This window comes from Oncorhynchus keta, unplaced genomic scaffold (assembly GCF_023373465.1).
Source record: "Oncorhynchus keta strain PuntledgeMale-10-30-2019 unplaced genomic scaffold, Oket_V2 Un_contig_3860_pilon_pilon, whole genome shotgun sequence".
Taxonomy (NCBI): domain Eukaryota; kingdom Metazoa; phylum Chordata; class Actinopteri; order Salmoniformes; family Salmonidae; genus Oncorhynchus; species Oncorhynchus keta.
In genome coordinates this window covers 147693-172279 of record NW_026287470.1, presented here as the reverse complement: position 1 = coordinate 172279, position 24587 = coordinate 147693, and the positions used below count along the sequence as shown (strand labels likewise).

General features: G+C 45.3%; 3 protein-coding genes across 53 annotated transcripts in view; 2 read left to right on the top strand and 1 right to left on the bottom strand.

Annotated features, from left to right (window-relative positions):
• The window catches only part of LOC118372071 (zinc finger protein 135-like), a 95524-nt gene that overhangs the window by 42997 nt on the left and 27940 nt on the right, over nt 1–24587 (top strand). The window lies entirely within an intron of this gene.
• LOC127924224 (zinc finger and BTB domain-containing protein 17-like) lies at nt 9882–14228 on the top strand. The gene is made up of 4 exons (XM_052508696.1): nt 9882–10209; nt 10668–10798; nt 11024–11135; nt 11320–14228. Exons 1-4 carry the CDS (start codon nt 9897–9899, stop codon nt 13983–13985), a joined length of 3222 nt encoding a protein of 1073 aa, XP_052364656.1. The 5' UTR covers nt 9882–9896; the 3' UTR covers nt 13986–14228.
• Nucleotides 15224–24149, bottom strand: LOC118372061 (zinc finger protein 34-like). Of its 5 annotated transcripts, XM_052508753.1 has the most exons (7): nt 23805–24149; nt 23195–23446; nt 21462–21661; nt 21297–21359; nt 21048–21110; nt 20603–20699; nt 15224–20255 (listed from the first exon to the last, which is right to left on the bottom strand). In XM_052508753.1, the coding sequence occupies exons 2-7, from the start codon at nt 23409–23411 to the stop codon at nt 19039–19041; spliced, it is 1857 nt and encodes a 618-aa protein (XP_052364713.1). In that variant the 5' UTR covers nt 23412–23446; nt 23805–24149; the 3' UTR covers nt 15224–19038. The 5 variants fall into 5 exon arrangements, with proteins under 5 accessions (XP_052364713.1, XP_052364711.1, XP_052364712.1 ...); XM_052508751.1 differs by having other exon boundaries at nt 23195–24149; XM_052508752.1 differs by lacking the exon at nt 21297–21359 and adding an exon at nt 21234–21296 and having other exon boundaries at nt 23195–24149.

The window sequence follows — 24587 nt, the reverse complement described above, 5'->3', positions numbered from 1 at the left end:
GGGAGTAACCGATCCATCAGTGGGAGTAACCGATCCATCAGTGGGAGTAACCGATCCATCAGTGGGAGTAACCGATTCATCAGTGGGAGTAACAGATCCATCAGTGGGAGTAACCGATCCATCAGTGGGAGTAACCGATCCATCAGTGGGAGTAACCGATCCATCAGTGGGAGTAACCGATCCATCAGTGGGAGTAACCGATCCATCAGTGGGAGTAACCGATCCATCAGTGGGAGTAACCGATCCATCAGTGGGAGTAACCGATCCATCAGTGGGAGTAACCGATCCATCAGTGGGAGTAACCGATCCATCAGTGGGAGTAACGGATCCATCAGTGGGAGTAACCGATCCATCAGTGGGAGTAACGGATCCATCAGTGGGAGTAACGGATCCATCAGTGGGAGTAACGGATCCATCAGTGGGAGTAACGGATCCATCAGTGGGAGTAACGGATCCATCAGTGGGAGTAACGGATCCATCAGTGGGAGTAACGGATCCATCAGTGGGAGTAACGGATCCATCAGTGGGAGTAACGGATCCATCAGTGGGAGTAACGGATCCATCAGTGGGAGTAACCGATCCATCAGTGGGAGTAACCGATCCATCAGTGGGAGTAACCGATCCATCAGTGGGAGTAACCGATCCATCAGTGGGAGTAACCGATTCATCAGTGGGAGTAACCGATTCATCAGTGGGAGTAACCGATCCATCAGTGGGAGTAACTGATTCATCAAGTCTGCTCCGAGTAACAGGGGTTCAGATTCAAGGCTGGTAACATACACAGCGTGAACAAGCGATACGTCCTGGAAGTCTAGTTTCAGCATGATTCTCAATGTGAGAGGTGAGGTAGTCTGAGTGAAACCTGGAAGTGTAGTATCGCATCATTCCACTTTTAACCAATGTTTAGTTGGCTTCAAAGCCAATTTGAGATCATTGAACAATGTTTGAAAGGTGAGTGATATAGTCGCGGCCGAATCAATTAGCACATGACAAGTTAAGCAGTCCCCCAGGACTGTTTCCAGGTATGGTCGTTTAGAGTTACGTTTAGTGGACACATTCCCCACGAAGGGGAGTGGTCATTCGCAATGACGTGGTATGCCATTTCTGTTCAAGGCGAAAACAGATTGACTTCTGATTTTGAGTGGGCTTTGTTTTAGTGAAGCTTTTGACCTTATTTTTGGCAACCTTTGTATCAGAGTCTATAGACACAGCCTGTGGGCTTGTTTCTTGATCGAGCAGGCCCTGGATAGGGTCTCGAGTGAGAGCGGGAGAAATTAGATTTTTAACTTGCTAAGGGTGTTAATTCCTGCGGACCTGGTGCCCAGCAATTCCCCGTCTAGTCCTTGTGACTTATCTTTTACCCTTTTCTCAAAATAATTATTGCTTTAGTTCTTCACAAAGTGGAGCATCTAAGAACATTGGTCTACTTTTTGATCGTCCTTTAACCCTTTGTTACCCTTGTGCTCTGATACTTTGTTTTGGTTGGGTGCAGGAACGTAGTGAACAGGTCGATTGTAGCGGTAGTCGTTTCGATGGCGACGCACTTTACAGTTATTTCGACCGCAGTGGTTATTGGATTCGTCGTAGAAACCCTTGTTATGCGTCATCTCTCAATGCTCCAATACCTGATAATGCACCCTCTAACTGGAGTGAGTGCTCCTGGTCAAACTTCAAAACCAAGTTGTCAGGGCTCTTGACGTGGCGAGCTTTTGATTCCTCAAAAGCTGTGCTTCAAGCTCTCTGAGTTATAAGATAGGCAAGCCAACGTGGGCTGTAGGGCTCAAGCAGGTAATGAAGGTAGGATACATGTTAAACAGAAACATTTGTTTGAATGGTAACAGCTCTTCCATTCCTGTTTCAGTGAGTAGAACAAAGTAAGCTGAACGAAGCCTATGACAGTAAGCTTGTGGGTGTTCTTTCTGAGCTTGATTTATACTGTTAGCCAGTGAGCTATCGTGTTTGCGAGTCGCAGAACCACTGAATTCTAATTTCAAAGCTGTGGCAAGTTTAGCGTAGTCGTTTAGCACGTGTTGCTGTTGTAGACAAATGAACCTCGTCACGTGTCTATTCGACATTCACTTCAACAGGTAAACCCAGTCAGAACCCGTAGCGTCTGGGTAGCCATCCAATGCGTCCGCTATGTCATCTACGAACGTCTCAGTATCGTTTGGCTGACCTGGAACAGGGTCAAAGGTGGGGAAATTCTTGATGAGTTTGTCAAGGCGTTCTGCGCCAAGAGGGCGGAGAGGGTTGGCTTGAACCTGTGGGGAAATTGGGGGCGAAAGGCCAAGAGGAGAAGCTTGGCTTTGTTGGCGAAGAGGCGCCACATTATTCAGTGCTAAATGGCCAAGAGAAGAATACTGAGGGACACAGGAGGGAGGCAAAGTCTGAAACCAACTATCGTCTTCACTCCTCTGAGTGCCGGGCTACGGTTGCTTGGTTGGGTAGTGACGTTGTAGTGCGTGACTGTTCTGGAATTCAACCAGATTGTACCTAAGGATGGTATTCTGCTGCATTGCAGAGTCCAATTGAGTGCTTAGAGTACTGATATTGGACACATGAGTGTCACACTTGCTCCTTTCGGTCTCATACTTATCTGTCAGGGTTTGCAGATAGAGTTCTTGAGTACAGAGCGAGAGATTCAGTGAGGAGATTTCCTCCGCTAGTCTAGAAATCACTATTTCCAACTTCATCACCTGAGTTCTCTCATCATTCATTAGGTCAGCAACTTCAATGAGTTCTGCTGATTTGTCATCCAACTTAGTCATTGTGTTCACTAATTGGTTGTCTTTGGTCTGCAGAATTTGGAGTAGAACATTGTTACCCTGAATAACATTCAACAGAACTGCCTGCATATCTCCTGTTAGTAGATTATCCGTCAGATTTATCTAGTTTGGCGTGGACATCGTCGTATTTAGTTTGGGCTAAATCGAGTTGTTCCTGTAGAAAACGATTTTGTTGAAGAGTTTGTGCTCGTTCGTCGTCATAAGTTTTAGCAATTACATTTAATGGTTCAGTTTTCAAACGCAGTTCCATAGCTATCAGAATGTTTGCTTTTCTGCTTTTGTCATTAGTTCCCCAGTCCTCTCCACCTGTCCCTTTGTCTATCGTTTCCTGCTCGTGCTTCGGCTGAGAACTGTGGTATTGGACCGATGTCAATCTTGGATGGCTGGACATCAGGGCTAAACTGGAAAAGGCCTGTGCCCGATGGTTGATTTTGGAGAGAGTTTGTAGTGATTTCTACCGTTTTTCCGCTAATGGCATAGTTAGGGTTGGTATCGCTGCTGAGGTCAGAGGTCAATCCTTTCTGAGTGTTCACTAATTAGCGGGGGAGTGGGGACCACCCCCTCTGATAGCTTGCAAAATATTTGAAACAATTGAGAAGACTGTTACTATTTTTTTCAAAGTGTGGGTTTGGAATTCGTTGGAAGCTGCAAAAAACGATTGAATCTATTTGTAGACGTTAATGAACCATCACTACTGTATCCGTAATGTGGTAGTTGAACGTGAATTAATTAGCAAAAGCAAATGTAATTGATAAATCGATGATAATGATTAATGTGCCAGCATCATACCACCCTGCATACCACTGCTGGCTTGCTTCTGACGCTAAGCAGGATTGGTCCTGGTCAGTTCCTGGATGGGAGACCAGATACTGTTGGAGGGCCAGTAGGAGGCACTCTTTCCTCTGGTATAAAAAAATATATCCCAATTCCCCAGGGCAGTGCTGAAAGACTGCACTCTTACCCTGTGTAGGGTGCCGTCTTTTGGATGGGACGTTAAACAGGTGTCCTGACTCTCGGTGAGGTCATTAAAAGATCCCATGGCACTTATCGTAAGAGGAGGGGTGTTAACCCCGGTGTCCTGGCTAAATTCCCAATCTGGCCCTCAAACCATCATGGTCCCCTAATAATCCCGAGTTTACAATTGGCTCGTTAATCCCCCTCCTCTCCCCTGTAACTATTCCCCAGGTCGTTGCTGCAAATGAGAACGTGTTCTCAGTCAATTTACCTGGTAAAATAACGGATAAATAAAATAATAGCCTATCCAGGTATGATTATTTATCTGGGAATTAAACTTTGATTAACCTGAAAGTGTTGCTTCTTATTAAATTGAATGAGGTGATGGTATCCAATCAACTGAGATTGTCTGGATTATCATAAGTGTAACCAGTAGTTCAAATATTAGAGTACATTCACCATTAGGGTCACTTATCCCTAAGGCCAACGCCACATGGGATTCCCGCAAAGGTGGGACTTCCGTCACAACTTCACATATACAATTACAATCGAGTTCATGCACACTTATTAAAGATACTTGCTATGTAACTTCCTGTTGAACGCAGAATGTGAAAGAGCTCGGTTTTGTTTGTTTGGAAAGTTTGTTATTTGAAAGTGTATTGGAAAGTTCTTGGTAGCGACCTACCTTCTTCGTTAGGATCCCGCGATGCAGTTGGCATCATCAGTTGCTGGCTTGTCTCTTTCCAGTGATCCTGTCAACCAAGGACGGGTCTGTGGAGCTATTTGGCGCCGCAGCTAGCCTAGCTGATAGCTAGCAGCATATCAAGCTAGCGAGGTTCACTTGAATGCAGCCCGCGATGCGGTTAGCCATTGTGACTGGGACGGCAGATTGTCCCGGGTTTGTGGCTGTCTAGATCCCTGCTGTTTGTTGTTTTCAATTTTCCCCTGCCCTGTCTGGAACTGCGAGGAGTAACAGGGTAACATACATTGCTAGCTACCATGACAAAGACCAAAGCCAGCGGGAGTACTGTTGAAGAGAGTGGTGTCTCTCTATCACACGTAAAGGATCTTTTAAACTAACAAAAAGAGACCTACAAGCAGTTGTTACAACAACAAGAAAATAGTTTCAAGTGTTTTGTCCAAATACTTGTGGATTCTACTAATAAAATAATGGACAACTTGACCAGAGAGGTCCAGGACCTGAAGAACAGTCTACAGTTCTCCCAGGGTCAGCTCGATGGGTTGAAACAGGAGAAAGGCAATATGTAAGTCATTGAGAGAGGACATCAGTTCTGTGTGTGAATCCATGATGACAATGACAGATAAATCAAGGCAGAACAACATTGTTGTGGACGGAATTGCAGAATCTCCACATGAGACTTGGACAGAGTCTGAGGACAAAGTGAGGGAAATGATCTCTGAGAAATTTAAGATGGACCACAGGAAGATTCAGGTGGAGTGCGCCCACAGGACTGGAAAACCCACCACCGGCCCAGGTGATAGGCCCAGGCCGATAGTGGTCAAGTTCCTGAGGTTCAAGGACAAGGTAGCTGTTCTGGAAAGAGCCAAGAACCAGAGAGGAACATACATCTTCCTTAATGGGGACTATCCTGAAGCAGTGTGCCAGAAGAGGAAAGAACTGATCCCAGCAGTGAAAGCGGCAAGAGCGCGTGGGGACATTGCGTACATCCGCAATGACAGGCTCACTGTCCACCCTCCCTCCCAGAAGCCTGGAAGGGATGAGAGAGCCAAGCCTATGGTTCAAAGCCTCAACCTCGCAGTGCACACACACACACACACACACCAATTGATTAATGGACTGCTGATTGTATGTTGTTTTTTTCTAGCTTTGTCTGCTCTTTTCATTATTATGTCTATCTCTGATAAGCTACCCAGGAAAGGGCTGAAAATAGCCCATATTAATATATGTAGCCTTAGAAATAAGATTCATGAAATCAGATATCATTCATATATTAGCCATTTCTGAAGACTCACTTAGATAATTAATTTGATGATACATCAGTAGCAATACAAGGATATAACATCTATAGAAGAGACAGAAATGCTTATGGGGGAGGTGTTGCTGTCATATTCAGAGACATATCCGTGTGATGCTTAGAGAATATCTCATGTGTTGTGGTTGCAGGTTCACTTGGCACATCTAAAGCCTTTTCTTTTGGGGTGTTGCTCTAGGCCACCAAGTGCAAACAATCTGTATCTAAATAATATGTCTGAAATGCTTGATAGTGTATGTGATGTTAAAAGAGAGGTCTACTTTCTTGGGGACCTGAATATTGACTGGTTTTCATTAAGCTGTCCGGCACCATGAAGGTCGTGGACAAAGTTGTGGAGAAGTACAGATCAGGTTTGGGTTATAAAAAAATATCCGAAACCTTGAACATCCCACAGAGCACCATTAAATCCATTATTAAAAAATGGAAAGAATATGGCACCACAACAAACCTGCCAAGAGAGTGCCGCCCACCAAAACTCACAGACCAGGCAAGGAGGGCATTAATCAGAGGGGCAACAAAGAGACCAAAGATAACCCTAAAGGAGATGCAAAGCTCCCCAGCGGAGATTGGAGTATTTGTCCATTTGACCACTTTAAGTTGTACACTCCACAGAGCTGGGCTTTACGGAAGAGTGGCCAGAAGAAAGCCATTGCTTAAAAAAATAAATAAGCAAACACGTTTGGTGATCGCCAAAAGGCATGTGGGAGACTCCCCAAACATATGAACAAAGGTACCCTGGTCAGATGGAACTAAAATGTAGCTATTTGGCCATCAAGGAAAACGCTATGTCTGGCACAAACCCAACACCTCTCATCACCCTGAGAACACCATGTTTTTTATCAGCAGGGACTGGGAAATGGGTCAAATTTGAAGGAATGATGGCGCTAATGACAAGGAATATCTCGAGGGAAACCTGTTTCAGTCTTCCAGATATTTAAGACTGGGACAGAGGTTCACCTTCGAGCAGGACAATGACCCTATGCATATTGCTAACTCGAGTCATTTAAGGGGAAACATTTAAATGTCTTGGAATGGCCTAGTCAAGTGTGGGAAATTGGCAGAATTATGGCTGATTTTAAGATGAAAACTTAAACCATGTTACTTTATTTGTGACATAGGCACTTACTATAGTCATTTATTCATTAACGTTACACAGCCTTGCAGTCTACCCTTTTTGGTATTTTATACCAGTTTACATCTTTTGAGAAAGGCATGGTCTTCAGGCTACAGAAGATGGCAAAACATGTATTAATAATGATAATTGACTGGGCTTACATAGCACTTTTCTACACACCCAAAGCTCTTCACAGCTTAAGGGGGAACACACCATCCTAACCTTATTGTATTGTCCCATCCACCTCCCTCTATGGAGGACAAAATGAACTATTTTACATGAGTATTTGTTTATTTTTTATTTTTTACTGATATTTTGTTTAATATACATTATTCATACACTTAACATACATGTTGTCACGCCTTGGTCTTAGTATTTTGTGTTTTCTTTAATTATTTGTTCAGGCCAGGGTGTGACATGGGGTTATTGTATTGTTGTATTGGGGTTTTTGTAGGCATTGGGATTGTGGTTGATTAGGGGTGTGTCTAGTATAGGCTTGGCTGCCTGAGGCGTTTCTCAATCAGAGTCAGGTGATTCTTGTTGTCTCTGATGGGGAACCGTATTTAGGTAGCCTGGGTTTCACTTTGTATTTCGTGGGTGATTGTTCCTGTCTCTGTGTAGTGTTCACCACATAGGCTGTATTAGGTTTCACGTTCCGTTTGTTGTTTTGCATTTATTTAGTTATTTCATGTATCGCTCTTCATTTATTAAAGACATGAGTAACCACCACGCTGCATTTCGGTCCGACTCTCTTTCTACAAACGAAGAACGCCGTTACACATGTTACTGATAGGAATACAGTTTGATAAACACAGTACACCTACAATGGTACTCATCATGACGGGCTCTGGCAATAAGTGTCGTTGGATCTTTAGTGACCACATAGTTAGGCCACCCGTTTAAAGTCCCACTTCAATTTTATTGAGAAACGTGCCATCACTGTGCCTTCCTCAGGGTGAGGCATCACAGGGATGCCAAAACGTTGGTAAATACCCATTAAATTGCTGGGAGATTACACATGGAGTGTGCAACATTCTTTATTTTGACAGTTAGTACAGTATTAAAAGGACGTTTTTGTAAAAGTGTATGGTATAAATTACAATGATCTGTCTTTGAACTTACTGCCATTTCAGCAGCATTTTTCTCTTTGGCTTTTGTTTGTCCGACTTTCCCCTGGTGCCATTCAGACGTCTTTCCCCTGGTGCCATTCGGACGTCTTTCCCCTGGTGCCATTCGGACGTCTTTCCCCTGGTGCCATTCAGACGTCTTTCCCCTGGTGCCATTCAGACGTCTTTCCCCTGGTGCCATTCAGACGTCTTACCCCTGGTGCCATTCAGACGTCTTTCCCCTGGTGCCATTCAGACGTCTTACCCCTGGTGCCATTCAGACGTCTTTCCCCTGGTGCCATTCAGACGTCTTTCCCCTGGTGCCATTCGGACGTCTTTCCCCTGGTGCCATTCGGACGTCTTTCCCCTGGTGCCATTCGGACGTCTTTCCCCTGGTGCCATTCAGACGTCTTTCCCCTGGTGCCATTCAGACGTCTTTGTGCCCACATCTTGAAACGGAACACCTTTGAATGGGAGACTTTCCCCTGGTGCCATTCAGACGTCTTTGTGCCCACATCTTGAAACGGAACACCTTTTGAATGGGAGACTTTTACACACCCAACTGAGTTTTTTTTTTCCTGCCAAAGGCTGTACATCTGTTTGGTCGGGTTTGAGTAGTTTGGCCTTCTGACTTTGTGTTTGTGGTAACTATATTATTGTTTAGAATATAATGGACAGGATTGATCAGAAAATGGCTTCAGTTTTCACTAGTTGTCACAGCCACAAATTCCAAATTATTAAGATTTTTTTTTGTGGTCGACTGGTGTTCTATAAATACATTTTTTAAATTGTATTCACAGGAATGTCCCTGTATTGATGTGTAATATTGCTATTATTGTTGCAATAACAAATAAAAATAAGTAAGAAAGCGGAAGTGGATGCTGAGTTCGAATCAAGCAGCGCGTCGATCAAAGTTGGTGAAGATGAATGTTCTGAATGACAGTAGTGTCGAACTGGAACAGAAAGGAAATGGTCTAAAATTGGAGTGGAGGACACGTGTGTGGATGATATTGAATCGCTTCTTGTTGGGATGCGTTTGTTAAGTAAGGATGTATATGTGGGAGACCCGTTTGAGGTGTAACAAATTGTGAAGTAGGCCTATGAGTGACCAAGAATGGTCTTATTATGATTATCTGTATTTATGAAGAACAGAGGAAGATTGCAGTGGGCCTCAAATGAATCCGGGAAACATTTTGTGCTTTAAACTTCGGGTGACGACAGTTGTTCAGGTTGAATACCTGAAGAGAATTCCTGGTGTGGTTGGTGCCCAGCGTCTGACCCGCTGGGTGAATGGAGAAAACGAAGAAAGTCTGTCGGTACTGTTGTTTTTTGATAAAGAACACATACCTATGCATGTGAAGCTTGGTTATGTAAGATGTGCTGTAAGAGCTTTCATCCCCAAACCACTGCAGTCTAAGAATTGTAAAGGATTTGGCCATGTTTCAACAGTGTGTAGAAGGATGGTGTTGCAGTTGTGGTGGGGATCATGATCCTGAGTGCCCTGCATACAGGGTGAAGAAAATTGAGGTTGCAAAAGTTATCAATCTCCTATGAGGAGGTAATTAAAATAATTGAGAACAGTTGATGGTCCTGGAGATATGATAGTGGAAGCACCACAGCCTCTAGTAAGTGTGCTGCCAGTCAAAAGATGCTGTGTGTGGGAAAAAGGTGGATTTTGTGGCGTTCATTGTCATAGTTATAAACTGTGCTGCTCAAATCTCAAAGAAGTCTAAGAAACTTGACATTATTGTGGCTGCTGCAGAAACGTTTGTTGGACTTAACGATTTTACCTCTATTATATTTTTTATGTTTGGCAGTTTGTTACACTTTTGGGGAATTATGTTTCCATCCCGCACAGTAGGTGGCGGGATACAGATTAAATTGTACATTCGCCAATATACCATAGAAGAAGATTATTTATATGCGTGTGTGTGGGTTGAAGATGGCCGCCGCTAACATGGCGAAAGAAGGTTTTGAAACCCAGTTCGCCTCTGTTATGGAGAAGGTGCTGAAGACGGCAGTCATGGAGACAACGCAACTTTTCGAAACAACTATTGAGGAGCTGCGATTCGAAATATGCAGAATAAAAGAAGAGAACGAGGACCTCAAATCGAGGCTTCGATCCCCTGAAAATGTGAAGAAATCGACGGGTGAAAGTGAAAGACAAACCGCAGAGCCTGGACGGAGTCAAAGAACATCACGTATTGGCAAACGTGACATTGGTGTCCAATGTGGTGAGTAGAAACGGGTTATTTGTTCCCTCCAAACAGTTTGTTTTTAGTTTAAAATTAGTAGGTATTGTACAAATTCAGGTAGGTCCCTCCCGTTTCGTTTGCTCCCTCCCTTTCAAGAAACGTTTTGCAACAGAATCGGTGGAATGAATACACCTTTGGACAAGCTAGCTAAGCTTCGTTCAAGTGATCACACATCCTGATAGCTAGCTATTCAGCTGAGCATATGAAGGCTCAAAGTTGCTTCATGTACCTATGTTTAATTTGTATAGACTACAATATTAAACAGAACATGTTTGAGAGGTGTAGCCTATATTATGCATTAATAAATTACTGATAACCTTAATAATGCTAGTCACTTTGCAACACAGGATGTTGTCATGTCATCACCTGGTTTGTCATCTTCACATCTACATTTCCTCATCTCCTAACCACTGTCTCTCCTAATCTGGTATTTCCAGTTCTGACAGTGCAAGCCTTGCCTCTGTCTGTGGAACAGCACCTGCGCGAGGAGGACCTGCACCGTGGGGCCTACAACAAGGAGGACAACCCACAGATGGCCTTTGTACTGATCAAACAGGAGGTGGACTGGGTAAGACGAGGCTTCAAGCCTGAGTCCCAGATCTGTGGGTGCTGTCTTGCCAATTAATCTACCTCTATACTCAACCTGTTGTTGTCGACCCCAGTGAAAAGAAAAACCTTAACACTGCTCTCCCTAGAATCACTTGTGTATTTAAGCGTACATATTGACCTCACAGCCTTCATCAGAGTTTTTGTTGACCCTATTGTGGTTGTCTCTCCCCATTCACCCCCCCAGGAGGCAGACTATTCTGATGACTACTCCCCCGGGTACATACTGCTAAAGCAGGAGGGGGGAGAGCCCCCGACTCTGGTCCGCAGACAACCTCTCAGAGAGTTACCAGGCAGAGGTAGGAACTAGGGAGACCTGCATCTTATTACAATGTATTAAACAGTATTGGGATGAGAACCAGGCTCTAATAATATCTATAATAATCTCTCCACTGTTGTTCTCTGTCTTTTTTTCTTTCTGTTTCTCCCTTACAACTTTCCCCTCTACCTTTCTCCATCCTGTCAATCTCTCTCCCTCTGTAGCCCTGGTCCCACCTGGAGCCGTCAGGGCCCTGGTCAACCGTCACACCCAGGAAAGGCCTCCTACCACCCAGCCTACCTCAGCAGAGGCCCCCCTCCAGGGAGAACCAGACACCCAGGAGACCCCCCAGGCTCTCAGCCCATCCCAGCCCAGGACCAGAGAGTTTACCAGTGGCAGAGAGTTTACCAGTGGCAGTGCAGGCCAGGCCCCTGGAGCAGAACAGCAGTCACTGGTAATACCAGCAGCAGAGTCTCTATCAACATTACACCAGACAGCATCTCCTCAATCAGCAGCCACTATCCAGTCTACAACAACTGTCCTGTCTGCTGTAATGGCCCAGTCCACAGTAACTACTCTGTCAAAAGAAACTGTCCAAACGACCACGGCGGTCCAGTCGACTGTAGCGGTGAAGTCGACAGCAGCATCGTCAGAGCGCCCGCCACCTGTCATCTCCGGGTTACCCAGAACCCCTCTTCAGAATACACAGCCCAGCCCCGTACCCCCTCGTCCATCCCCATCTCCTTGGCCATCACCAGCACAGTCCCACACAAACGTTCTACCTGTAGCTCGTCCAATAGCAGTGCCCTCAACACAACCAGCTAGGCCTACAGCTGTACCTAATGGACCACCGGCCGCACCACCAACACAACCGCTACCGCCTACAGTTTTGGAGAAGTCGGATGTTGCCACGGCAACTCCGCCAACACCGGTCCAGTCCGCTCAGTTGCTAACTTTGTCTGAAGAACTTGCCGGCCCCTCTGAGAAGCAGGTGTCCTTGGTCACTGAGCATGTGCAACCGTCCCCCACTCTGCCATCACCGAAGTCCCCTGTTGTCCCAGACAGGACGTCTGATGAAGCCCCTCTACAGCTGTCAGCCCCTGCTGTAACCACACCCTCTGGCCCCTGTCAGATGTTTATGACACAGTTTTCAGCTCAGTTGTCAGTAGCACCCTTAGTACGCTCCCTACCGAGGGTGGAGGAAAAAGAGGAGGAAGATGAGGGGGAGAGGCTTTCCCCCCTCTCTGCCACGTCTATGGAAGCTGTGATGACCAGGTCTGTTGCTACGGAAATGACCCCCGTCGGTGAGAAAAAGGAGGAGATTGTTGTCCAGTTAGGCAGCAAGCGAAAGTCAAGCCGACGTGAAGCGCTCCTCTCCGGTCTCCGCCTCCGCTTAAGGCCCCGCACCCAGGACAGCACGCCATCTCCAGTGGTTGCTAAGAAACCCAGAGGAGAGAGAACCGCCCCTCTAGACCACGACTACTCAAAGGTGATGGAGGACGGAGAAGAAAAGTCCAGGGAGTCACACGTTGACCAGGATGTAGTAGAGGACACAGCTAACGGTGAGATGGCTGACGACAAGTCTAGTGGACAAGGAAGTAGTAACCACATCATCAGTGAGGAAGAGGGAGGAGCTAACACTGATGTGACCTCTCTGACCAGACAATCACCTATTGGTGGAGGTGTTGGTGTGTCCAAATCCAAGAAGAGAAGCATGACCTGGGTGCAGGCTCAGAGAGGTTTGGCCCTAGCCCAGGCTAAGAGGAGTAGGTCGAAGGTCACTAAGACCTCACAGCAAGGTCAGAGGTCAGAGCTTAGAGGTCTGGTCACACAGACATCGTTTCTGCCTTCCACTCCACAGCGCCGCCGGTCGTACAGCCCCAGCCCTCATGCTGCGTCTACCTCAAGCCTCAGCCCACGCCGCACCAGCCCGCGTTGCACCAGCCCTCACGGTACCCCCAGCCCACACCAGGCTACGGAGGTGAATGTGAACCCTTCTCCTACCACCCCTCCTCACCCACAGACCCATCAGTTCAAGGTAATTTCTGCCACCCCTCGTCGCGGCAGACCTCGCTCGGCGGCCGCGGCGTTATTGAATTTGAAACGTTCTCCCTCCACCCCTCAACCTATCCCCTTCATTGTCACCGTCAGCCCTCACTCCGGATTCAAAAAGTCCCCCCAATGCACGCTGACATTCCAGCAGGCGCAGCGGTATCGCAAGTCACAACCGATGTGGTCGCCGCCAGGACCGTTCCAGCTCCAACAGTCTCCCAAGTCTCCACGGAAACGTTTTACCAAGAACCAGTGTGCAGTCTGTGGTCGCGTACTGAGCAGCGCCGCTGCTTTAGAGAGTCACGCCTCCCTCCACACGGGGAAGCGCCCGTTCGCCTGCTCCACCTGCGGCAAGGACTTCCCCAACCTCAAGGGCCTCAACCGCCACGCCCGCGTCCACGGTGAACAGCGGGGCCACCAGTGTCCGAAGTGCGACAAGACCTTTGTCTACCGCTTCGGCCTGACTAAGCACGAGCAGATGGTCCACAGTGGCGTGCGCCCGTTCACCTGCCCGATCTGTGACAAACGCTTCGTCATCCGGCGCGACATGGAGACACATCTCCGCGTTCACACTGGAGAGAAACCGTTTGCCTGCTCCCTCTGTGTGAAGCGGTTCAAGAGGCGTGTGGAGCTGAATGTTCACCTGAGGTGGCACAACGGGGAGAAGAGACACTGGTGCTCGTACTGCGGGAAGGGCTTTCTGGATTACAATAATCTGAAGAGGCACAAATTTGTCCACACTGGGGAGAAACCCTACACCTGCTCTGAGTGTGGCAAGCACTTCAAACAGACTGGCCATCTGAAGAAACACCTGAAGACAATACACAAAGACAGATAGAGAGGACAGGGGACGAGCCTTTAATGGCACCCTATTCCCTATATAGTGCACTACTTTGGACTAGAAATATAGCACTATATAGGGAATAGGGTGTCAGATGGTGATGAGGGAATAGTTCTGTTTGCTGTGAATTTGCTTTTGTTTGGAAGAATCATGCTGCGAGAGAATGTAGCAAAATGTTAAAGAAAAATGTTGAATTTGAATTGAGTTGATTAATTTAATTAAAACTAATTCTGGTTGTCATTTGTTTTTCATTCTATTTATTAGGAAAGTTAGTATCCTAAAACCAAATGTAAATGTAGGTGTACTGTGTTCATGTCACACAAAATGCTTTAAAAAAATGTTCTGCGGATTTGAAGTTGTTGCTTTAAAATGTGTTTATTCCGTTTTATTTGTACTTGAAAATCTGGTCTGGCATCGGAAGTTTCACTTGAACAACCGTCGAAGTCGTAATGTTTCTTGTGGAGGGGGTCGTTACATTTCACTACTGACCTTATTTATACATTCCCTCCAAAACATGACAACAAATCCATTTGACAGTTACAAACGTATTAATGTGGATAATGTCGCTAGTTTTATCATATAGCCAATGTTAAGCAAACGAGCTAATTTTATTATTAGTAAAGTTAGCTAGCAATCAAGCTAGCTAAAATCTTATTGGTTGAAGAATTGGTCAGACTTGAATATGGGGCATTCATGTGCTTGTGGGAAGTTGTAAGTCTGCCATGATCGTGTTTAAGTGCTTTTGAAATGTTTGGTAGGTTGGTATGATCATTATGACAGACGATTCCTAGACCGCTTGCATCGCCTCATTCGGTAACTGTTGAGGTGGCGCAATCAGATAAGACGCTTGAGAAGGGTGGTCACGTGTGTTTGAGAGGTCCCGAGTTCAAAACCGGTATGGGCCGAATCAGGAGGATGTGGTACTTGCTTAGCAAGCAGCGTGACGTCCTTTACACTATGGCAAAAAGCAAAACGCGGGGACAGAGTTAGGGAACTCCTGATATAAAAGGCATACATTCTTATTCAAAACATGGTTTCCAACAGTTTATATTTTCAATGTCCTTATTAATAAACAATTGATCATAAAAAAAATAGTTCTCAATGTCAAATAAAAATCTAGACCAAGGGATCCAAAATATTTTCACTCAGGGCCCCCCCCCCCCTTCCAGCATTGGGGAACTCCTACCACATGTTAGGTTCTAATTCTTTGAGTTAATGACTCCACGGACACTAGGAAAGCTTATCCAAGTTTAATTCTTCCCAAAGGGTCGATAGAGCTGCATTCAGACACACAACATTTCACACAAGTACTGACAACCCTTTCTCCTAGGCTGAGTCACTTCAACTCAAGGTTGTCATGGTGATTGATAGACAGTGTCTCTTCTCCCAGAGGATCCCAGATGGCTAACAATAACATATCCTGACATAATGTAAACGTTATACATTACCCTCTCTCCCTCAGTGACATTGTTAGGTTCTAAGATCTCCACCAGTCTCCCCTACACATTCCAAAGCCATCTGGCTCCTACAGACCATTAACTTCTGAAGTAAAAACCAGTCCCTCACTGTTAGATACTATTCTTCTGAGTATAACAATGTTCAAAGTTTAACCCAGAATCTAACACGTCTATTTATATTGGCACTGGCACTGTTCATGACACTAACTGTTCACGCCGCTCTTGGTGGAGAGAATGTTGCTGGGTTTAAAGCTTATTTCCTGCAATTCTACACATTTTGTCATGGGATGCAAAGGAAATGTTGCTGTTTTAAAGCTCCTTTTCTTGCAATTCTATACATTTGGCCATGTCTAATGTGTATTCATGTGTTATTTGACTGACAAACTTGTCAAGATCTATGGGCTAAATAACCTATACTGAACAAAAATGTAAATACATGTAGAGTTGATCTCATGTTTCTTGAGCTGAAATAAAAGATCCCAGAAATGTTCCATTCACACAAAAAGCTTACTTCTCTCAAATGTTGTATACAAATTTGTTTACATCCCTGTTAGTGAGCATTTCTCTTTTGCCAAGATAATCCATCCACCTGACAGGTGTTGCATATCAAGAAGCTGATTAAACAGCATGATCATTACACAGGTGAACCTTGAGCTGGGGACAATAAAAGGCCTCTAAAATGTGCAGTTTTGTCACACAATGCCACAGATGTCTCAGATTTTGAGGGAGCGTGTAATTGGCATGCTGACTGCAGGAATGTCCACCAGAGATGTTGCCAGATAATTGAATGTTCATTTCTCTACCATAAGCCGCCTCCAACATACTTGTCAATAGTTTGGCAGTACATCCAACTAGTTTCACAACCGCAAGTGTAACCATGCCAGCCCAAGACCTCGACATCCAGCTTCTTCACCTGCGGGATTGTCTGAGACCAGCCGCCCAGACAGCTGTTGAAACTGAGGAGTATTTATGTATGTAATAAAGCTCTTGTGGGGAGAAACTCATTCTGTTTGGCTGGGCCTGGCTCCCAGTGGGTCAGTCTATGCACTCCCAGGCCAACCCATGGTTGCTCCCCTGCCCAGTCACGTGAAATCCATAGATTAGGGCCTAATGAATTTATTTCAATTGACTGATTTACTTATATGAACTGTAACTCAGTAAAATTGTTGCATGTTGTTTATATTTTTGTAAGATATAAATTTAAAAACGTTAATTGACATGGGCTCGTTGATTTGGACATTTCTGACAAGTTATAAATAGCTCTCTGAGGTGTGCAATGACTAACATGACAAGAGGAACTGATGATATACTACCCAATTTCGAAATTACACCTTGTGCATTCCACTATTACAACTTTCAGAGCTGGACTGAGTATATACAGGGCCTTCGGAAAGGATTCATACCCCTTGACTTTTTCAAATTTGTTACCTTACAGCCTTGATTAAATACATTAAAATCCACAGCAATCTACACAGAATACCCCATAATGACAAACCGAAAACAGGTTTTTAGAAATTTGTGCAACTGTATAAAAAAAATGTATTCAGACCATTTGCTATGAGACTCGAAATTGAGCTCAGGTGCATCCTGTTTCCATTGATCATCCTTGAGATGTTTCTACAACTTGATTGGATTCCACCCGTGGTAAATTCAATTGATTGGACATGATTTGGAAAAGGCACACACCTGTCTACATAAGGTCCCACAGTTGACAGTGCATGTCAGAGCAAAAACCAAGCCATGGAGGTCAAAGGAATTGTCTGTAGAGCGCCGAGACAGGATTGTGTCGAGACTCAGATCTTGGGAAGGGTACCAAAACATTTCTGCAGCATAGAAGGTCCACAAGTACACAGTGGACCCCATCATTCTTCCTAGTGCTGGCCGCCCGGCCAAACTGAGCAATCGGGTGAGAAGGACCTTGGTCAGGGAGATGACCAAGAACCTGATGGTCACTCTGACAGAGCTCCGGAGTTCCTCTGTAGAGATGGGAGAACATTCCAGAAGGGCAGCCATCTCTGCAGCACTCCACGAATAGGCCTTTATGGTAGTGGCCATACAGAAGCCATTCCTCAGTAAAAGGCACGACAGCCCGCTTGGAGTTTGCCAAAAGGCACCTAAAGACTCTCAGAGCATCATGCTGTGGGGATGTTGTTCAGGATCAAGGGAAAGATGAACGGAGCAAAGTACATAGCAATCCTTAATGTAAACCTGCTCCCGGGCGCTCAGGACCTCAGACTGGTGGAGAAGTTTCACCTTCCAACAGGACAATGACCCGAAGCACAGAGCCAAGACAAGACTTGAACCTGATCAAACATCTCTGGAGAGACCTGAAAATAGCTGTGCAGCAACACTCCCCATCATTATGGGGTATTGTGTGTAGATTGACGAGGGGAAAAAAACAATCCATTTTGCAAGGCTGTAAGTAACAAAATGTGGAAAAAGTCATGAGGTCTGAATACTTCCCGAAGGCACTGTATGTATATATATACACACACTACCGGTCAAAAGGTTTAGAACACCTACACACCAAGGGGTTTTATTTCTACTCTTTTTCTACATTGTGGAATAATAGTGAAGACATTATAATTAGGAAATAACACATGGAATCATGTAATAACCCCCAAAAAGTGTTAAACAAATCGAAATATATTTTATATTTGACATTCTTCAAATGGCCTCCCTTTGCCTTGAATACAGCTTTGCACACTCTTGGCATTCTCTGAGCCAGCTTCACCTGGAATGCTTTTCCAACAGTCTTGAAGGAGTTCCCACATATGCTGAGCACTTGTCGGCTGCTTTTCCTTCACTCTGCGGTCCATCTCATCCCAAACCATCTCAATTGGGTTGAGCTCGGGTGTTTGTGGAGGCCAGGTCATCTGATGCAGCACTCCATTACTCTCCTTATTGGTCAAATAACTCTTACACAGCCTGGAGGTATGTTAGGTCATTGTCCTGTTGAAAAACAAATGATAGTCCCACTAAGCACAAACCAGATGGTATGGCATATCGCTGCAGAATGCTGTGGTAGCCATGCTGGTTAAGTGTGCCTTGAATTCAAAATAAATCACATAGTGTCACCAGCAAAGCACCATCACACCACTTCCTTCATGCTTCACGGTGGGACCCACACATGCGGTTGGAACCAAAAACCTCAAATTTGGACTCGTCAGACTAAAGGACAGATTTACACCGGTCTAATGTCCAAACCATCGAATGTCATCGACCAGGTAACTCTGGGTCTTCCTTTTCTGTGGCGGACCTCATGAGATTCAGTTTCATCATAGCGATTGATGGTTTTGCCACTGCACTTGAAGAAACTTGAAAAATGTATATTGAAAAAATAAATCATTATATTTTGATATGTTTAACACTTTTTTGGTTACAACATGATTCCATATGTGTTATTTCAAAGTTTTGATGTCTTCACTATTATTCTACAATGTAGAAAATTGTAAAAATATAGAAGAATCCGTGAATGAGTAGGTGTCCAAACTTTTGAATGGACTGTAAGTATATATATATATATATATATTTTAAAGAAATTGGAGGAACCCATGCCTCACAGTGTTGAAATCACTGTTCTAGGCCACCGCTCAGGCCAGGAAATCCGGCCTGTGTTTGTGCTGGTGTAACTTTAGATGGGCCAGTCGTTTGAAGCAGAGTCCACACACAGCACAGCAGTACGGTCTCTCCCCAGTGTGTGTGCGCTGGTGTACCTTCAAAATGTCCACCCGGGTGAAGCTCTTGTCACACATAGTGCAGCGGTGGGGTTTCTCCTGCGTGTGAATGCGCTGATGCAGCTTGAGGTTCCAGAGCCGACTGAACTTGTTCCCACAGATGGAGCAGCAGTAGGGCTTGTCTGTGGTCTGGCTGCACTTGTGCCTCTTCAGGTCGGAGAAGGAGGTGAAGCCCTTGGAGCAGTGGCTGCAGAGGTGGAGTCCCTCTGCCTGGTGGACCCGCTGGTGGACCTTGAGGTTGCAGGCCTGGGTGAAGGTCTTACCGCACTGGGTGCAGGAGTATGGAGGCCCAGACCCTGAACTCATCCCTCTCCCCGTTTTGTGTGTCTGCTTGTGGGTCTTGAGGGAACCAGAGTCTGGGAAGGTCATGGTACATTGATTGCAGGCATGACACCTCCCCCCTACTCCTGTTACCTGCTCTTGTGAACGATCTCTGAGGTTTAAAGAGAGTCCAAAGTCGTCAGCGGCATCATACAGGCTCTCTGTGTTGTTGTTGTGGGCTGAGCTTCCAGAGTGGATGGAGGTTAGCCCCCTGTGGCCGGCTCTACTACCTGACTCTGGGACACCATGTTCAGGGTACAAGACACTGGAGTCCTGCAGGTACCCCTCCTCGTTTATCAATAGGCAGTTCCGATCTCCCACCTCTGGGTGGGGAGATGGCGTTGGCGACCCCACCTGCTCCCTCCGGCTCTGATGGGGGCCAGGCATGTGGGAGCGATGGCGATGGTCGCCCCCCTTAAACCCCCCCAGGTTCACTTGGTAGTGACCCACAGCTCCGTAGCTCAGCGCTCCCAGACGAGACGGAGAACCAGGAAGCCTATCCAGCCCTTCCATGTCTAGAAGATGGTCGCCACTACCGCCACTGCAGTAACCAGACTTCTCAAAGTCACCCCCTAGTTCCTCCATGCTGTAGTGGGGGCGGTAGAGAGGGTCGGTGGGGTCCCCTGAGTGTCCCTCGGGGCCTGGTAGTTCAGGCCTCTGGTCTAGACTGGATCTCCACTCATCTTGGCACTGCTGCAGCTCCTGCTGAATAAAACTCTTACTGGGCCCAGAGACGTCTGAACCATCAGCCTCTGAAGAACACAGGGGACATGAGGCATTAGAAGCATTCACATTTAAGACAGGGGTGTTAAACTCATTCCATAGAGGGCCTAGTGTCTGCTGTTTTTTGAATTTCCCTTTCCATTAAGACCTAGACAACCAGGCGAGGGGAGTTCCTTAATAATTAGTGGCCTTAATTCATCAATCAACTACAAGGAAGGAGCGAAACCCACAGACACTCTGTGGAAAGAGTTTGACACGTGATTTAAGGCATTGTAATAATGAATACATTTGAAATGACACAGCATATTATAAGTTACTCTTATTATCATAAAGGTTGGCTATTGTCTGTTATGTTTGTTGTAAACTCCTGACTCACCATCCAGGCAGAACTCCCATCTCTCCTGTAGCTCAGTGTTGTGGAGAGCCTCCTCTTTCAGCAGACTGTCCAGCTTCTGACCTCCGACCTCTGTGGACTGGAAGAGCAAATGATTCTGACTAAATGATGGATGAACTGACAGTGATTGAATAGAGCTGACATGATGGTTCTCTACTCAGAATTCTCCTCTGGGACCCCCAGACATCTCACAACTTTGCTGCAGCCCAGAACTGGAACAGTTCAATTATGAGGAGAGGTTTTAAAAAGGCCAATTCTTCCTCACAGACTATCTGTTCTAATATATCCTTTAAAATAACATTTCTAACTGAACTTTCTGTAACACTGCACTCTCCACCCGTCACAGATGTTTAGTCCCCTAGATACAAGAGATTCTCCTAGGGCTGGTGGCCTCAGCCTCCATGTGTTTAGTCAGTCCCCTACCTACCTCAGAGATTCTCCTAGGGCTGGTGGCCTCAGCCTCCATGTGTTTAGTCAGTCCCCTACCTACCTCAGAGATTCTCCTAGGGCTGGTGGCCTCAGCCTCCATGTGTTTAGTCAGTCCCCTCCTCCTCAGAGATTCTCCTAGGCTGGTGGCCTCAGCCTCCATGTGTTTAGTCAGTCCCCTACCTACCTCAGAGATTATCCTAGGGCTGGTGGCCTCAGCCTCCATGTGTTTAGTCTGTCCCCTACCTACCTCAGAGATTATCCTAGGGCTGGTGGCCTCAGCCTCCATGTGTTTAGTCAGTCCCCTACCTACCTCAGAGATTCTCCTAGGGGTGGCCTCAGCCTCCATGTGTTTAGTCAGTCCCCTACCTACCTCAGAGATTCTCTCCATGTGTTTAGTCAGTCCCCTACCTACCTCAGAGATTCTCCTAGGGCTGGTGGCCTCAGCCTCCATGTGTTTAGTCAGTCCCCTACCTACCTCAGAGATTCTCCTAGGGCTGGTGGCCTCAGCCTCCTCCAGATCATTGAAGGTTGTTTCCCTGGCCACGCCCCCACAGCTGCTCCACTCCTCCCCTTGTACCTTCTCCTGCTTCAGGCTACGCCCCCTCTCCACACCTGGCCACAGGTAAACAAAGAGAACATTTCATTTGGAGTAAAAGGTAAGTAACATTGTGGATAATAGAGTCTCCTCACATCAGATGAAGGAAAGGAAACATCTTTAAGATGCCACCACCACCAATGACTGACTCCTTTCTTAAACCAATACTGTCTGATCAGTGATCAAAGTATAAAAGGTACACATTACAGCAGCCCCACGTCAGTGATTCCTCCTTATATATATATATATAACCAGTCAAAAGTTTGGACAAACATACTCATTCCAGTTGAGGTCGGTTTTCAATTAACAGGTGTGCCTTATTAAAAGTTAATTTGTGGAATTTATTTTCTTCTTAATGCATTTGAGCCTATTAGTTGTGTTGTGAAAAGGTAGGGGAGGTATGCAAAAGACAGCCCTATTTGGTTTAAGACCAAGTCCATATTATGGCAAGAACAGCTCAAATAAGCAAAGAGAAATGACAGTCAATTATTACTTTAAGACATGAAGGTCAGTCAATCCAGGAAATGTCAAGGACTTGTCATGTTTCTTCAAGTGCAGTCGGAAAGCGCAGAGTTGCCTCTACTGCATGGGATACATTCATTAGAGTTACCAGCCTCAGAAATTGCAGCCCAAATAAATGCTTCACAGAGTTCATGTAACAGACATCTCAAAATCAACAGTTTAGAGGAGACTGTGTGAATCAGGTCTTCATGGTCAAATTACTGCAAAGAAAACACTTCTCAAGGACACCAATAATAAGAAGAGACTTGCTTGGGCCAAGACACATGAGCAATGGACATTAGACTGGTGGAAATCTTTCCTTTGGTCTTATGAGTCCAAATTTGAGACTTTTGGTTCCAACTACTGTCTTCGTGAGACGCAGAGTAGGTGAACGGATGATCTCCGCATTTGTGGTTTTGACTGGGAAGCATGGAGGAGGTGTAACGGTGCTTTGCTGGTGACACCGTATGTGATATATTTAGAATTCAAGGCACACTTAATGAGCATGGCTACCACAGCATTCTGCAGCGATATGCCATCCCATCTGGTTTGCGCTTAGTGGGACTATCATTTGTTTTTCAACAGGACAAGGACCTAACATACCTCCAGGCTGTGTAAGAGTTATTTGACCAAGAAGGAGAGTAATGGAGTGCTGCATCAGATGGCCTGGCCTCCACAAACACCCAAGCTCAACCCAATAGAGATGGTTTGGGATGAGTTGAACCACAAAATGAAGGAAAAGCAGCCGACAAGTGCTCAGCATTTCTGGAAACTCCTTCAAGAATGTTGGAAAAGCATTCCTGGTGAAGCTGGTTGAGAGAATGCCAAGCAAAGGCAAAGCTGTTAATTAAAAGCGGCTTGTTTGAAGAATCTAAAATGTAAAGTAAGTAAAACATTTTTTGGGTTACTACATGATTCCATGTGTTATTTCATAGTTTTGATGTCACTATTATTCTACAATGTAGAAAATAATAAAGAAAAACCCTAGAATGAGTAGGTGTGTCCAAACTGTTGACTGGTACTGTGTCGTTAGATGTCTCTCTTCTCACCTGTCTGTGAAGTTCCTAAGCTTATCTCATGACCTTCCTTGCCAGCTCTCCCACAGTCCCCACACTTCCCCCTCTGGTCTCCCTCTCTGTTCTCCGACCACTGCAGCCGCTTCTTCAGTGACTCGACCTGCTCCCGGTTCCGGGACACCTCCTCCAGGAAACTATCCTCCACCAGCCTGGTGATCTCATACATGGCTGACTTAAGGACCGTCTCCATGACCCCGGAGAGCTGAGACTGGAAGGTTATGATGGCTGCGGACATCATGGCAAAGTGTCTATGAGCAGCTAGCTACAGTTAAGAGATAGTAACTTTTAGCTACTTTTGTTCAGGTTGGTCAGTGTTACCATTCCGTATATCAAAAGTAAAAATCGCTAAAATTAGCTGCAAAGATACAGGTAACTAAACCACTTTTGTCTGTGTTAGCATGCTAGCAAACATTACTGTTGGATGTTGTGGTCTCTACCTAATGCAATTTTTCTTCTTTTATAATTTCGAGATATAAGATATATATCTGTATATCTATTTACAGTATATGAGGCTATTCGAATAAATACAAATACCAGAGGTATTGAGAGAAAGCAAGGCTATGGTAGTTGGCTCGACACTTACTTTGCTAGCCAGTCAACACAATAAGCATCCACCCCCCCAGAAATGTACTTCCGGAAACAAACCAACGGGTCGGGTAGTGGGACACTCAACGTTGGAACGTTACCTTACTCGAGTTAAAAAGACGACCTTCATTTATTGTGTCAATTGACAGGAAATGTACACGGGAAGCAATGTATCGCAGCCATCACTCCATGCGTCACACAAAGCACTGTGCGCCGAGTCCATAAAATAAGAAGTCATATCACCAACATAGGCCAATTCTGATCAACCCTGTAATTGCTTGGGGGAAATATTAATATATTGTAGATTCATATCAAAGTGTGGCTTGAAGAGAACCGCTGCCAAGAAAAAAAGTAATATCAACAACCAAATGCATGAATTTTCAAAAGTTTAGACACACCTACTCATTCAAGTGTTTTTTCTTTATTTGTACTATTTTCTACATTGTAGAATATTAGTGAAGATATCAAAACTATGAAATAACACATATGGAATCATGTATTAACCCAAAAAATGTTTTAAAAAATGTAAATGTATTTTATATTTGAGATTATTCAATGTAGCCACCCTTTGCCTTGATGACAGCTTTGCACACTGTTGGCATTCTCACAACCAACTACATGAGGTAGTCACCTGGAATGCATTTTAATTAACAGGTGTGCCTTGTTAAAAGTTCATATGTGGAATTCCTTTCCTTAATGCGTTTGAGACAATCAGTTGTGTAGTGACAAAGTAGGTGGGGTATACAAACGATAGTCCTATTTGGTAAAAGACCAACTCCAT